Source organism: Amblyomma maculatum, chromosome 3, assembly GCF_055883805.1.
Source record: "Amblyomma maculatum isolate TAMU_Amacu chromosome 3, ASM5588380v1, whole genome shotgun sequence".
Taxonomy (NCBI): domain Eukaryota; kingdom Metazoa; phylum Arthropoda; class Arachnida; order Ixodida; family Ixodidae; genus Amblyomma; species Amblyomma maculatum.
In genome coordinates, this window is record NC_139346.1 from 119742287 (window position 1) to 119757466 (window position 15180).

At 44.2% G+C, this 15180-nt stretch overlaps 1 protein-coding gene across 1 annotated transcript in view; it reads right to left on the reverse strand.

The window, feature by feature from the left end:
* Positions 1–242: 242 nt before the first annotated feature.
* Positions 243–15180, reverse strand: part of LOC146195825 (evasin P1243-like) — an 84511-nt gene continuing 69573 nt past the window's right edge. Inside the window, exons 6-7 of the mRNA XM_084596872.1 lie at positions 8274–8342; positions 243–329 (exon numbers count right to left, since the gene is read on the reverse strand). Coding sequence (XP_084452998.1) covers positions 243–329; positions 8274–8342 — 156 coding nt within the window. The remainder of the gene's footprint in view (positions 330–8273; positions 8343–15180) is intronic.

Here is a 15180-nt window from a genome sequence, read left to right on the forward strand (position 1 = left end):
GCGTCTCATATAGCTCCATCTCCTCTAAGTAGTCGTCATTAGCGGGAAAGTGGTAAAGACCCGGCATTGCGGAAAGGATGGTGCTCGAGTGACTAGGAAAGCTTGGCTCGCTTAAAGGTAACATTATACAATATTCATCTAAAACTCAGTTATGTGAAATAAATGAAAAATTAGGTGGTAAAGTGTGGGCATTAACCGTGCCCTTGTGCTGCTAAGTGGGGTCATTAGTAATGTCTGCCCCATCAGCCTAAGCTCTTGCAGATTATGTTAACAAAGTAGAACCGAGAGTTCACCTTGGCCTCGCACAAATTGCCGAATAGTTTGCTCGTCTGAGACAGGTCCACATAGAACCAATGTCCAAGATCTTAATTGCCGGCCTGTGTCACGCTGATATTTCTGATGACAGAGTTCGTCGCCCGTTTGGTGATTTCACAACAAGAAGTTTTTAATTGGTTCACAGGAGATGTCAGTATCTGTATCTGTTACAATTGTTTCTGTGGACACCTAAACCTCGCCGTAAGGGGTGGGAAAAAGGTTGGAGTTAAAGTAGAAACAGAGAAAGAGCAGCCGTTAGTGGAGAGCTACGGAGTAATTTCGACCACCTGGATATCTTTAACGTGCTCTGACATTGCACAGCACACGTATAGTGCTCTAGAATACCTTCTAGATCACTATATTCTTCTAGAGCACTATAGCACACAGACGCCTCTTCGTTTCACCTTCATCGAAACACTGAAGCTGCGGTCGGGTTCGAAACCGGGTACTCCGGCACAGTAGTCGGACGTCTTATCACTGCACCACCCTGGCAAGCACTGCTGATCGGCAGTGTGTGCCTACCCGGAGTCGTGGCAGCGGAAGGGAATGGGCTTCAGGAATTATCCACATCCCGTCGATGACCTGTATGTCGGCATTACGTGCAGGCCTTCACATTAGGCCTAATGCTTTATAGTTCGGAGACCGAACTGAAGACCTTGACAGTCTCGGAAAGCTTGTCAAACATAAGTCGATTAGCACGGATTTGGAGGTGTGCACCCTGTTCCGGAACTGCACAATGGCAGCAGTATTTTGCAACGATGAAGGTTTTGCATGATCTCATTAGGTGATTCACATATGTAGGCTCGATAAATTATACCCTGAATGGCCCTAACGGGAGAGTGATGTAGCTCTGAACTTCAATTTATTTTTGCTTGAGTCAACTGTTTTATCTGCCCACCGTTGGCATTTTGAAAACGTTCGACATATTGGAGCGCGTAAGGTCACCCTAGGTGCTGGAGTCTGCGGAGCTATTGCTCTCCAACAATCCCATCCACACTTCGCTCTGTGAATGCGGGCATGTTGACTCCAGCTAACACTGGAGTGTTCACGACTAACCAGTTTATTACGGCTGCCTGTCGGCCCGGCCCTCCAGGCCCCCCGCATCTTTGGCAGGCCTACAATGTAATACAGTTGTAAACACTTAAACATTTTGACTTTGAACTCGATGCATTTACGATGTCTCGGCTGAGTAGTCGATCAGTACACTGTGCTGACGGCTAAATAACCCACTTCTTCCGGCATTCTATTCCTCCAAGCGATTCTCGGTCTTGCGCCAAGAGTTTCTAAGTTGTGTATGCAGCCGAATAAAACCTGGCGAAGCTTGAACAGAACTAGTAGGCGGAGCATGCATTGTATGGTGCCGACGCGAAGCGTAGTTACGTGGTGTAAAAGCAATGTCCGCATATATCATCCTAGCCGCGATAGATGCCAGCTGTGCAAACCTCAGCTACCTTTTCTTGAATCTGTTGTGTCAATAGGAGCCAAGCATTTGCGGGCTCTTGATGGCGCGAAAAAGAGAGGGCTGTCGAGTAACCCTTCGAATGAAGATCTGCACCAGGAGCAACAACTGGTCAACTTGATCTGTTAGGCAAGCAAGCGAGTTGACATTCAGGGCGTTCTCGCGCACAAAGCTCGCCTCTGCCTAGCCACTTGACAACCATGACATCACTTAACCGCAGCTTCGCTCGAGCCGTGGCGCTCGCTGTGTGTGAGAGCCTCCTCAGCCTATTAGATTGTGCCAACGCATCGAACAGCGTTCGACTATTTAACGGTAGCAGTCGGCATGAATCATGCAGGTGAGACGCCGCGTGAACCGTCTGCCCCTCAGAGGTTGAATAGACGACAGGCCGAAGTCGATTATCCAGTGAACGTAGCTCGCCGAGAGGCTGGCGCACAGCGACGAAGGTAGGCGGGTAGAGCGAAACGTATCACCAAGACCTCAGAAGAATGTAAAGCCCGTCTCGCCAAACGTCGAAGTTTTAGCTTTATTTATATGGGCTTAGCGCGATTAAATATTTAACTATTACTCGACATTTTTTATTGCGCGCCAGAGTGTGTGATTAGAGGGGCGATAGGCGAAGCATTAAGTTTTTTTGAGTCAAACTCTCTGACGGAAGTGTGATTTGCTGAGACGTTCTTTTTCTACTTTTTCAATTTTGTTTTTATGTTCAGTGTATCATCTTCTTTCCTTGTTCTTCTCATATAGGCCATTACCACAGCCTCACATCCTCTAACGTTTTCTTTCTGCCTATCCTCCTAAGGAGGAGGAGGAGGAAAAAACTTCATTTGCAGAAGAATTCGAGGCACGCAGGCCTGCTGGGTCTCCGCACGACTCCACTCACGATCTAAACGTTCATATTATGTTTATCCATGACGTATGCGGCCCGGCTGACGACGATCTTCTGCCTGGCCGGGTCCGCTGATCGCAGTGAGGTCTCCCAGTCCTCCCAGGTTCGGAGAGGCACCGGCCCGGCGGGGGGAGGAGACGCAGGGCAGGATAAAAGAATGTGTGCAAGAGTGGCCTTGGGGTGGGAGCACAAAGTGCATATGGGGGATACCGGCTGAAATTTCGAAAGTAGAGCTGGTGTCGGTAGAGTTCGTGTCTGCAGACGACACCAGATTGACTGCTCTCTGATAGTGAGGGATGGGTGGGGTGACGGATAGATGAGGCGCTCAGAGCGGGAGTTTGCGGTGATCTCAGCAAACGAGTGCATACGATCTTTCGAGAAATCCCCCATGAGGTCCGCCTGTGCCCGGTTTCTAGACCCTCGGGCTAAGGAGTCGGCAGCCTCGTTGCCGGGATTTCCCGAGTGCGCAGGCACCCAGATGAGCTCAATCCGTCGGGGGAGGTGGGAGGTGGGCATGTGCAGCAAGCGGTGCGCCGGAGGATGAACCCGGCCCCTGGCATAATTTAGAATGGCAGTTTTTGAATCACTGAGTATGTAACTGGCATCGGTGTATGCCAGAGCAATAGCTATAGCGGTCTCCTCGGCTTCTTCAGGGGTCGTGCCTGAAGGAAGCTCAATAGTTAAGGGGGAAATGGGGGTGTTGTGGACAACTGCAGTGGCTCCGCTCTCATCGCAGGCGGCATCTACCCAAACGGCATCGGGCTCATTCCCGTACCCTTTGTGGAGCGCTGCCGCGCGCGCCTTCCTGCGACCTTGGTCATAGTGGGGGTGCATGTTCCGCGGTAATCGTTTGACATAGATTGAAGTGTAAATTTGGCTAGGGAGTGTTATTAGGGATGAATTTTTTGCAGGAATAGTGATGCCTAGCTTAGTGAGTATATGTCGTCCGGTAGTTGTAGCAGCTAATCTGAGGTATTGTGCTTGTAAATGGGCCTCTCGAAGTTCATGCATTGTATTATGGACTCCAAGTTCGAGTAGTCTTTCGTTACTAGCGCTTTTCGGTAATTTAAATGCTGCCTTTTTTGCCTGCCGAATTAATGAGTCTATTTGCTGGACCTCACTGCATGATTGTTTGAGGTATGGTGTAGCATAAAGAATTCTGCTGAGGGTATAGGCGTGCACTACTCGAAGTGTGTCCGCCTCTCGAAGCCCATGTGCGCGTCCTGTCACCCTTTTTATGATTTGTGTGGTGTTTGCAACGGCCTTTTTGAGCCGCTTAATTGTGTCGACGTTCTTTCCATCCTGTTGCAGGTATAGTACCAGAATGCGGATGGTATGAACCTGTGGTACTTGCCTTCCCTGAATTCGAATTTCAATGGGGCTTTGGTAGGTCCGTCCTTTAGGGGGTATGATTAGTAATTCTGATTTTTCTGGGGAACACTCTAATCCGATTGTTGCGGTAAGCTTGGCTATCGTGTCTGCTGCTGTTTGTAGCGTGTCTTCGATTTCACCGTCTGATCCGTGTGTTGTGCAGTGTGATGTCATCGGCGTATATGGTGTGACCGAGGTGAGGGATTTTCTGTAGTTCTGCAGTGAAGGGGATAAGGGTAATGTTGAACAGAAACTAGGAAAGAACGCAACCTTGCGGCATCCCCACGTTGGCAAGCGTGTACGGTGAGGTGTGGAGATTGTCGATGTGAAGTGTGGCTCTCCTGTGCTGAATGAAGGCTCTTATGTAGTTGCAAAGCCTAGGACCAGTTTGAATGTTCGTGAGTGCCTGTAGGATTGCTGTGTGTTGTACATTATCAAACGCTTTTTTGAGATCTATTGCTAGTATCGCCTTAGTATGCGTTGGTATATGTGGGTCAAGCACTGCTGACGTTAGTTGCAGCATAGCGTCCTGCGTAGATAGACGGGGCCTGAAACCGACCATTGAGTGCGGGTATTGGTCCGTGTCATCCATGTACGCAGTTAGCCGAGCTAGTATAACCTGTTCAAAGAGTTTTCCTAAGTTTGAGGTGAGCGATATTGGGCGCATATTCGCTGGGGAAATTGGCTTATTGGGTTTTGGTATAAGAATTACTTTCCCGTGTGTCCATTCTGCTGGGAGTTTCCCTTCTTCCCAGTGTTTGTTATAGAGGTCCGTTAGTTGCTCCAATGATTTATCATCTAGATTTCTTAGCGCCGCATTTGAAACCTGATCTTCGCCTGGCGTTGTGTTCTTCAGCTTGTGAAGTGCTGCCCGTATTTCTGATGTCGCTATTGCAGCATCTAATATATCATTTGGTCCTCCTGCATAGGAGGGAAGGGATTGTGGTTGACCCGGGGTGGTGTGCATATGCTTTAGAGTAGCTAGTAGGGCATCTGTGTCATCTCTGTATTGATGGGTTAGTCTAGCTATTATGTTTCGTGCATATGTCTTGCTCTGGGTTGGGTCCAGAAGGTGCCGAAGTAGGTGCCATGCACGCTTTGTGGTGAGATTTCCTTTTAGCCCTTCCCATATCTGTGTCCAATTCTGCTGTAACAATTGCGCTCCATAGTCTTCAATTTGTGTGGCCAGATCATTAATCTTCTGCTTAAGTTTGCGGTTGTGCTTCTGTGTGGCATACCGTTTATTTAAACTACGGTGGGCCTCAAGTAAATGCGCCATTCTGGCATCTAACGTTGGCACATCTTCGTTTGTATCAATGATCTGCGTATTATTTTCCTTGTCCTGAAGTAGTTGTCGCACCCATTGCCTTAATTCTATGTTGTCTTCAGCCCTCCTAAGGACACATTCTATGCAGCCACGAACCTAATTTCATTTGTTTTCATGTACTTCTCCATTTCACTCTCCAAATAAATAACAGAGCGTTGACTCGTTCGCGCCTCTTTCCCATTGACCACTCTTTATTTGCACTAACTTTCAGGTGGGTATCAATAAATAAACCTGTTTCCCTCTTTAAATAATTCATCCTGCTCTCATTGGAGAGTGGAAGTCTAGGATCGCGGCTATATGTATTCTTGCAGAATATCCATTGCTTTATGAAACAGCATTTAAGGTATGAGGCCACTTTTCAAAGACTTTTGTTTCTGTAGTCTGTTACACAGCCTGATATACCAAGAATAAGTGTTCAAAGTTTCGTCACAAACCTATTCGTCGAAAAATGTTATGAATGTTCACGCAAGATGAGACAGCAGAAGATAGGTTTCAAGAAAAACAGCAAAAAGATTTGATACAGTAACATAAGTCATACAGCAATATCCAGGAGGTTCAATATCCACCATATTTGTAGCTGTGGTCCTCCCGAGTTGTGACTTTACTTCCTTTCACTCATGCGTCTGCTAGGTTTTTTTTTCCCTTGCGTTTCTTACAGAATCGGTAGACTGGCGGGAGGATTAATTGGGGCGTTGTCTGTAACCTGTCAAGCAAGCTTTCATTGTGTGGCGTCCAGGCTCGATCCCAATGCGTTTCAAGACATCCAGCGAAATTGAAATCGAAATTGAAATTTTTGAAGCTTATAAGGCACCGAGTAAGCAGTCTGTTAACAAATGAAAGCAAAAATAGACACACACGCTTAGAAAAAGTTAGAATGATTGTAAAATGAAACATTATGGTGCAAAAAAAGGTAAGACCACACATGAACGCAAATATTTTTTGCTATGTGGGAATAGAAACTGCGTTAGTTGCGCTTTAGCAAAATGCACAGGTGGTTACAAATTTGGCTGTATCTTTGGAATGGTTTTAGTTAGAAACGTAATTCTTTTGGACGGTCATAACGCAAGTAACGCGTAATTTGATAAAATAAATTTCAATAAATTGTTTTTTTTTAATATGCTTTCAAAGTGGCCTCATTCCTTGAATCATCGTCCTCTGGCGCCTATTTGATCAGCGCGTTTTTAGGCATTTGAATTGCGTTCTTCGACCATATATATTGTCAAATACTTGCAAAGGGAACAGCTGCCTTTATTTCAGTCTCCTCTGGCAGCTATGTATTGCATGATTATTGTACCATTCGATCTCTACTGAAATCATCGTCGCCTCAATATTGTTTTGGTTATATATGAACTTCTGCACTGCGAGGAGGTGATGCAGGAGCTCTATTGTAGACTTTGGCTCATTTCACCTGAGAATACAACTTGTTATGAATGTGAGATGTTTGATCACCTCAGTTTTCTGAAATTCATAGAGGAGCGCTCAGCGTCGGCCGACATTTTCGGTCTTTCTTGAATCCGTCTACAAAACGAAACTTCAAATGTGTGCAGAAGCGGTTCACCCGTGCCTAAGCCTAAAGACTCGGAGAATAATATCCGAGGATGCCACTGCTCGGTAAAACATGGACTGGGACAAATATTAATCTGCCGTAGTGTGTCTCGATATTTCGCACATGTTTTTGTCGGCAATTTCTGGTTCTGGCGAGTAGTGTGATACTTGGCCAGATTGGTGTCGATCTCTATCCTATTGCCCTATGTGAGCCATTCGCGTCGGAGTCGCTAAGAGGGATCATTTGCCTTCTCTCACTCGTGCAGTCATATTTTTGGAATCGTGAAGAATCAGCCGCCAGCTTCTCCGATAATGCGAGCATTGTCTGCGCGCTTAACGCGACCATGTAGATGAGGCTTTGTGGCAGTGCTATGCTGCGTGGTCTGCTGCCAACGACCATAACATGGCGGATTGTCCAGCATACATCGTTTTATGCAAGCTCTCTATAGGCTAGTGAAAGACAGCGACTACAGGAAAGGCGGAGTCAAACTGTTAAGCAGAGAGTTCAACAAGATATATCAAGTATGAGCCAGTTCCCTGTGTAATGTATTGCAGAGAAACATTCATGAGGGAAGATGGCCATTTCCTAGCCTATTCTCTGCTCTCTGCCAATGTATCAGCAGTACCCGGCGTCGACAAATTTCAAGGACACCTAAGGCGGCAAATTTAATGGGTAGCTCAGGATTCTTATGTTACCTTTGACCAATTGTCCAAGACGTTTGGTTCTGTATGACCATAAAAGGTTGCTCAAGAACGAGGAAACTTTTGTGGCCGAAGTTTCCATTTGTCACTTGCTATAGGGTTGTCTCCCGATGTCTACATACCGGTTAGGCCTCAGGATTTAAGTGCAACGCAATAACGCTAAAGGTTGCTCAGGAATACAATGCTTCCATTCACCAGACTTTCTGATTCATGTGTGTTCCGTATGATCTTGGTATGTTTCAGGAGGTAGTCCAGAATGTCTCGCTTCATCCGGCCAGTGGGAGTGATAAGATGTCCGCTCGAGTTTAATTAGAGCTCCTCACAGGATATTCCAACGCCTCCTAAGCCAGGAACACGCACGTAAGAGCTGCGCACATAACCACTCTCATCGTACCTCGAAATAATAAAAACCTGATCATCCACGCATCTTTTGAACCAGACTGATGTGCTGATAGTTCACTTCTGCGATAGCAGTGTACCTATGTACTGACTTAAAACAAGAAAGTACAAGAACGTTTTATGGGGTGAAAACTTTCCGGTTGGCTTATTCCGACAACGTCAAGCTGTAGCACTATTTAAACAAGGAGGTGGCAATGGATTCAAGATATACGAATGCGAAAAATTAAATATGAAGGTTATCAGCTGAAAATAGCGCTCATACATACGTAGCATCTCGTTCCATCTGGTAAGGGGCAGTTAACGCCATCGCAGCTTTGACTGCATCCAACAGTAGCCTGCAAAAATGGGAAAGATATGTCAAAACTTATAGGCCGTTTTTAACCATCGCTTCCAATTATTCAGGTTTACAGGAAAATAGTGTTCCTTTTTAATCCTCTAAAGTGGATAAAAACACACTGAAAACAGCAAAAGACGGACACACGACACCAAGAGGAACACACGGACAGCCGCATTGTCCGTGCATTTTTATGAGCTTTCCAGAATCAACATGTCTAATCAACTCGCCCAACCGCAGCCATTATCGTTTTCATCGTTCCAGCTCTGACGGCACGTAGTTTGATATCAATACTCTGCTTAGTACTGAAGTGTGCGACATGCTTGGCGTTGCCCTTCAGGACTAATACGGAAGGTAGAACCTCTCTTCTTATGACTGCGGCGTGCTCTATATATGGGTGTGTTGAGATAAGGTACGGTAATCTAGGTCCAATGAAGGTGTTTTTTGTTTTCAATTACATTTTTATATGTTGTGCGCAAATGCCCCCACAAAATGAAATGCGCTTTAGGTTTGCCAGAGGCGCCGTAGTTTTCTCGGAAAAAAATTGTATATCACTGCAGGGGGAAAAAGCAGTTCTTGCAATTTCAAAAAGTTGGACGTTTGGAGACCTGCTGCTAGCGTACTAAAATTTTATCATCTATTCTTTTTTACCTCCTAAAGCTGTGCAACCGTTAGTGTTATACAAGCTATGAAAACGTGTTTTTGTTTTGTTTTTTGTAGCTAATTTAGTAAAAAAAAAATCGCGAACATTGCTACAGAACTAGCGCGCAACAAAACGTCCAATTTCAATTCAACCTTAAATATGGGCTTGAGACGTTATGGTTTTACCCGTTAATTCCTTTTCTGTTTGGTATTCAGATAATGTCCTTAATTTCAGGCAAAATTGGGAGCTCTAGTCTGCTAGGTGTGCTCACCACAACGCCTCAAATTTGCCCAAGATCCGAAAACAGCAAAAAGGCGCAAAATTTTTCAATTAAAAAAGACCATTGAATTTTATAGAGATATGTCGCAATAATGCTCATTACCCCAGAAATATTACAGCCTAAAAGAAGTGTTCTATTTTATTTATTAAAATTATAAAAGTGTGTATAAAACAGAGGGTTGGTTTTGAAAATTCAGCCTTACATTCTGGCTTCACTTATTGAAGTATTGTAGTTGCGAATTTTGTTATATTATGCAGGAATAGTTCCCTATTTCTGCAAAATATGGGCGCTCTACAGTTGTCTTTCTTTCTCTATATTATATTGAAATTGGGTAAAATTCTAAATTATCAAGAAACGGACCTTGACTCGAACTTAAAAAACAACCGAATCTTCGATATTTCTGAAATGCTTCTAAAACAATTTCAGGTACTCTAATAAATATTAGGTGCTAATATACCGGGTGTCCCAGCTAACTTGAACCAAGGGTTACAAAATAATATATTTGAGGTAAGTCAGTGAAACCAGTTGCATACAACTACCAGCCTGCTTGCGCACTACAGGCAATTTTTTGTTTTGCAATTAGTTAATTGGCAAATTATGTTAATTTTTCTAATTTAATAAATATCCACCTTAGACCAAAAATGTGAATTGGAAAGTTGTAGAGCACCTTCAGAAACCCCCACTCCATTAATTGCGATCAAGAAAGTCTCACGTGTATCTTTTTTCCGGGCTCAAAAGAAAGCCCGCGAAATACAAATAAAAGCACGTGACTAGCGCATTTGAGCGCAGCGATCGTGGTGCTCTCAATCTTGATTTGAGCGAACGAAATCAGCTGCGGCCGTAACCCTATGGTCCCGTTGCAGCGGCAGGCAGAAATGTTGGCGATGGTTGAAGCGAGCTCAAGCTCGCCCGTCGTCACCGCGATCTTGGCCAGGCCTGTGCACCGCAGTAGCCTACATCACGACAGGCGGATGACGATAAAGAACCGGCAAATGAAGGTGCAGCGCTAATTTTAGTCGAGTCAGATGTCATCTCGCCCCTTTACCCAAGCCTGTATGCGCAGATTCAGTGGCTTATACCTTATCGCTCATCCGTTTGCAGTAAAGTTCGCTGATGGGAGAGAAGGAGAGTTTGTTAGAATCCCGGTGGTGTCGGCTCACCGCTCTCGGTGCTACTTGCCCCATCACGTGGGCCGGCTGTCGGACGCGGGCGAAGAAGCCATCGCAGGCATATCAGCCTGCCGCTTTAACGGGGCAAAGGAGACACGGCCGCAGCTAATTTCGTTCGCTCAAACCACGCCTGAGAGCACCCCAATCGCGGCGCACAAATGCACTAGTCACGTGGTATTATTTGTATTTCGCGGGCTTTCTTTTGAGCCCAGAAACAAAGATACACGTGAGACTTTCTTTATCGCAGTTAATGGAATGGGGGTTTCTGAAGGAGCTCTACAAGTTTCCAAATCACATGTTTGTTCTAAAGTCGATATTTAATCAATTAGAAAAATTAACATAATTAGCTAATTGAGTAATTGCAAAACAAAAAATCGCCTGTAGTGCGCAAGGAGGCTGGCAGTTGAATGCAATCAGTTTCACTGACCTACCTCAAATGTATAATTTGTATCCCTTGGTTCAAGTTAGTTGGGACACCCGGTATATTGCACAATAGGCAATAATAAAAAGAATAAATATAAAGCTGTATGAATCTTCTCATTCTATAGGAGTGCTAATGGCTTCACCTTAAGCAGTAGGATTCAATGCTTCGAATAAGTATTTGCTTAATTTTTTCAAACTTTAACTCGTATAATATCCAAAGCCTTCTCAATGCTTGTAATGTCGTTTTATGCTTGTTGGCAGCGTTAGTTCATTATTGTGTAAAGTGAATGATTTCGCTAATTATGGCAATTTCACCGGAGAACGCAAGTGAGCGTTGAACTTTTTCTCTAGCCTGTATTTTTTGTTGTTGTTGCGAGGTGCTATGCTATTCCATCCAGTTCTTAATTATAATATTTAATTTGTCCTTATTGAGAAAAATTGGCAATGCTCTCTCCTTGAAGACCATTCTTATAATGTGCACATAATTATTTATAAGCGAAACGCTTTGCAGCATGATAGTTGTGGTAGAATTGTGTATTTATTTACAATAGCAGCACGAATAAGCAGAGATGACAAAACTTCTTGCCGACAGAGCCATTTAGCACAAAAAAGGCGAGCCAACATAGAGGGAACCAGACGTCCAGCTGAAGCCGTGTTGAGACTACCGTAGTACCCGTCGTAGGTGTCGTATTGATCGCATTGCGCATAGCTGCTGAAACTCCCATTTGCGCAGCTTTCGACCGCGCATATTCACACTGTGCCGTTCGGTGAGATAAAATCTTTACGACTGGTCAATCACCGCTCTGGGCTAACTGAGACTGGAATTTGTCAGCATGGCGCTGGTTGGCAAGAGACTGACAGCGGAGGTCGTGTTCTTCAAGCTCAAAACGAGCTTATCATAGTGTGTGCGCTCAACCTACGCAGACGGACGAATAAAAGAAGGATTTTTGATTGCCATATCTTCGTGGATAGCGAATGCCTCTTCGCATGGTCCGGCAAGGGTCTTGCACGCCAGCTTTCGTCCTCGAACTGATGCCTCCACCTGTAACACTCGGTCAAAGGAGCGAGTTAGCATTTTTTTTTCAACACCCCCCTAGCATATTGTTGCGGCATGCGGTCCGCATACATCCCTGCTTACGATATCCAGTTTCCCAGTACCCCGGAGCGATCTTGGAGACGATTCGGGCCGGTGACAAAAGGTTGTACTAGTGACTCCGAACAACGAGGCGGGGCGCGCGACGGACACCGAAACGTCCACGGAACCTCGTCCCCCTATCGGAAGACGCTGTTTTCTTTTCTTTCTTTTTTTTACGGTGAGCTTTGCTCGAACCTCGCCTGGTTCGCAAAAGCTCCGTTCTGCGGCGCGACCTCAACGTCGCCCCGCATCGGCATCTGCAGGCCAACTGTTCCCAGGCTTGCCAACGGAGCCGATGGGCTGAGAGAATTCATTGGGAGGACAGGGGCATCCCCCGCCGTCATAGCCTCAATTTTCTAAACTAGAGGAAGCATCCGATTTTTGAGTTTATTCGCACATGATTGCGTTTGTTGGCACATGAAAAATGAGATTGAAAAACCACTGTTTTGACTCAGCGCACTAGCGATTTGCAGCCGGACATCGTTTTGCACTTCACTCGATGCTATTTCAGCCCCTGTTCGTAGAGAACCAGCCTCGACCGAACTTGCTTATGCCAGGCGGATAATTGCACAGCGAAGAAGATTCTGTACTGTACATGATCACGCGGCGGGCAGACACGATCACCGACATAACACCAATAACACCGGCGAGCCGGGACACTGCAGCAGCATACGAGCGTTGGATGATGCCGTCTGCTAGCTGGTTTGCGCGAGAAATCTGGGAGGACCGGAAGCTCCGTGATCGGAAAGGGAAAACCGAAACGGCTATGCGAATTGCTCGTGCGGTAACCTACGTATCTGTGCTTGTCGTAAAAGTCGCGGGTCCTCCGACATTTACACCCACGCTGGCTTCGGACGTTGCGGATCTTACGCTCAATGTGACAGCAGTCTGAATAGATATTACATTTTTGCGCTTACGCTCAGAATCCTTACGAACTATCCGTACTTTGCGCTCGTAATGTAAACGCGGCTACAACACAGGTTACTGCAGCTACGCTTTGCAGGTTGATAGACAGTCGGTTCGCTGTGTGTTGGCTCGCCTTTTTCTGGGCTAGATGGCTCTGTCGAAAAGAAATATCGTCATCCTGACTCATTCGTGCTGCTATTGTAAATAAATATAAAATTTCACCTAAACTATCAAGCTGCAAATGGTTTTGATTATGATTGTATTTATGTGCTCATTACCTAAATAGCCTTCAAGAATAGAGTATTGTCAATTTTTCTCGTAGAGGAGAAATGAAATAACATAATTAAGAACTGGAGTTAATATGATAGCCCCTCGCAGCAAGCACAAAAAATACAGGAAAGACAAAGTTAAACCGTGACTTGCGTTCTTCCATGAAATTAACAGAAAAACTAATTTATTCCACTTTAAGCAATCATCATGGCAGCCAACTAGCATAAAACGATTCTACCATTACTGGGACGGCTTTGGATATTACATATGTTATAGTGTAACTAAATTCAGCAAATACTAAATCGAACTTTTGACGCATACTCCTTAGCGGGAAGCCACAGGCACTTCGATAAAATGTCAGCATGAGTTTAGTTTTAAATTTATTTTTATCTTCTTAGTTTCCTGAGTGCAATATATTTTAGTACCTGCTATTTGTAAACTACTTAGGATTGATTTTAGGAGAATTTGATAAATAATGAAGATACGGTAGTTTTTATATCGAGTCAAAGTTGTCCATATTTTAATAATTTAGAATTTTCGCCAATTTTAAGATAACATGGAGAAAGAAGAAACACATCTAGAGCTTCTAATGTTTGCAGACATAGACAACTATTCCTGGGCAATATACATAAAAAGGTTTAGCTGCGACGCTTTATTAGGGTGTTAAAATGTGGGGCTCAATGTTGACAATTTACAAGTCAACTCTCAGCTTTATACTTATTTTTATAACTGTAAACAATATAATGCACCACTGTTTTAGGCCGTAATGTCTCTCAGGTCATTACAAATCCTGAGAGGAATCTTCATACAAATCGATGATGATTTTTTTAACTGGAATTAGTTGCGCCTTTTTTTGCGGTTTGCGAACTTTGGGCGAATTTGATGCTTTGTGTAGAACACACCTAGAAAACAACAGCCGCCTATTTCGGCTGAAATTAGGAAAACTAAAGAAACAGAAAAAGTCTTAATGCTAAAAACATAACCCATCATGCCTGTACTTAAGGTGAAAAATGAACTTTCTTGTAGCACGTTGCTTCTGGAGAAATGTTTGCGATATTTTACTAAATCAACTGCAAAAGCAAAACACTATACGAGTAACTAAACTCCTATAGTATTAAACTTTGCATAGATTGGGGTAAAAAAAGTAGATGGCAAAATATGGTATGCTAGCAGCATGTCTCCACACTTCCGACTTTTCGAAATTTCAAAAATGGTGTTTTCCATCTATAGTAATATAACATTTTTTTTTTGCATAAAAACTACGCCCTATCTTTCAAAACAAAGGCCAATTTCCTTATGCCGAGGAATTAGCCGAAAGGATATACAAATTTGATTGAAAACCAGAAAAATGTGCAATGGACCTTGATTTCTGTTCTTGTCTGAACACTCATGTTTTCTGAACATTTTGCGAGCACCACGCAGCTGTGAACCTGATATATTACCTATGGAACCAACTCCTCTTTGTCATGCAAGGACAAGCCAACTTAGAATACGAATGTATTGTTACAATCCTTTTCCATATGCCGTTTAAGTATGTTCTAGACCTCACAAAGCGATAACAAACTTTACTTAATACACAGCATAGTGTACTTTAATAGGCAGCTCATGAGCCAGCTATAACTTTGTTGTACATTTTCTCACTCGAGACTTGTGCTGAAAACTCTTTACACTCTTAGGAAAATAATCGTATTCCGCCGCTTTTCGTTTAATAATGGGATTGTCCATTCTAGTGATCATTTTCAGCGTATCTTCCCTTCTTACAATAAAGGGTTACAAATTGAAGGCACGTGCAGAGGGGTACGCGAAAACTCGAGAATATTAGAATTCAAAGCCATAGGGACTAAAGGAAGACTTGAGCGTCCGGTATATGTTGCTTTGCCCCGGTAGAGTGGCTCTCAATGTACTGTGTTAGAAGGTCTCTATTCAGACCCACTCTTGATTTGAAGCGGTAGTTATGTGCCATCGCAGTAATGGCCACGAAGTATACAAAGGCTCATCGGGTTGAAGTAAGGC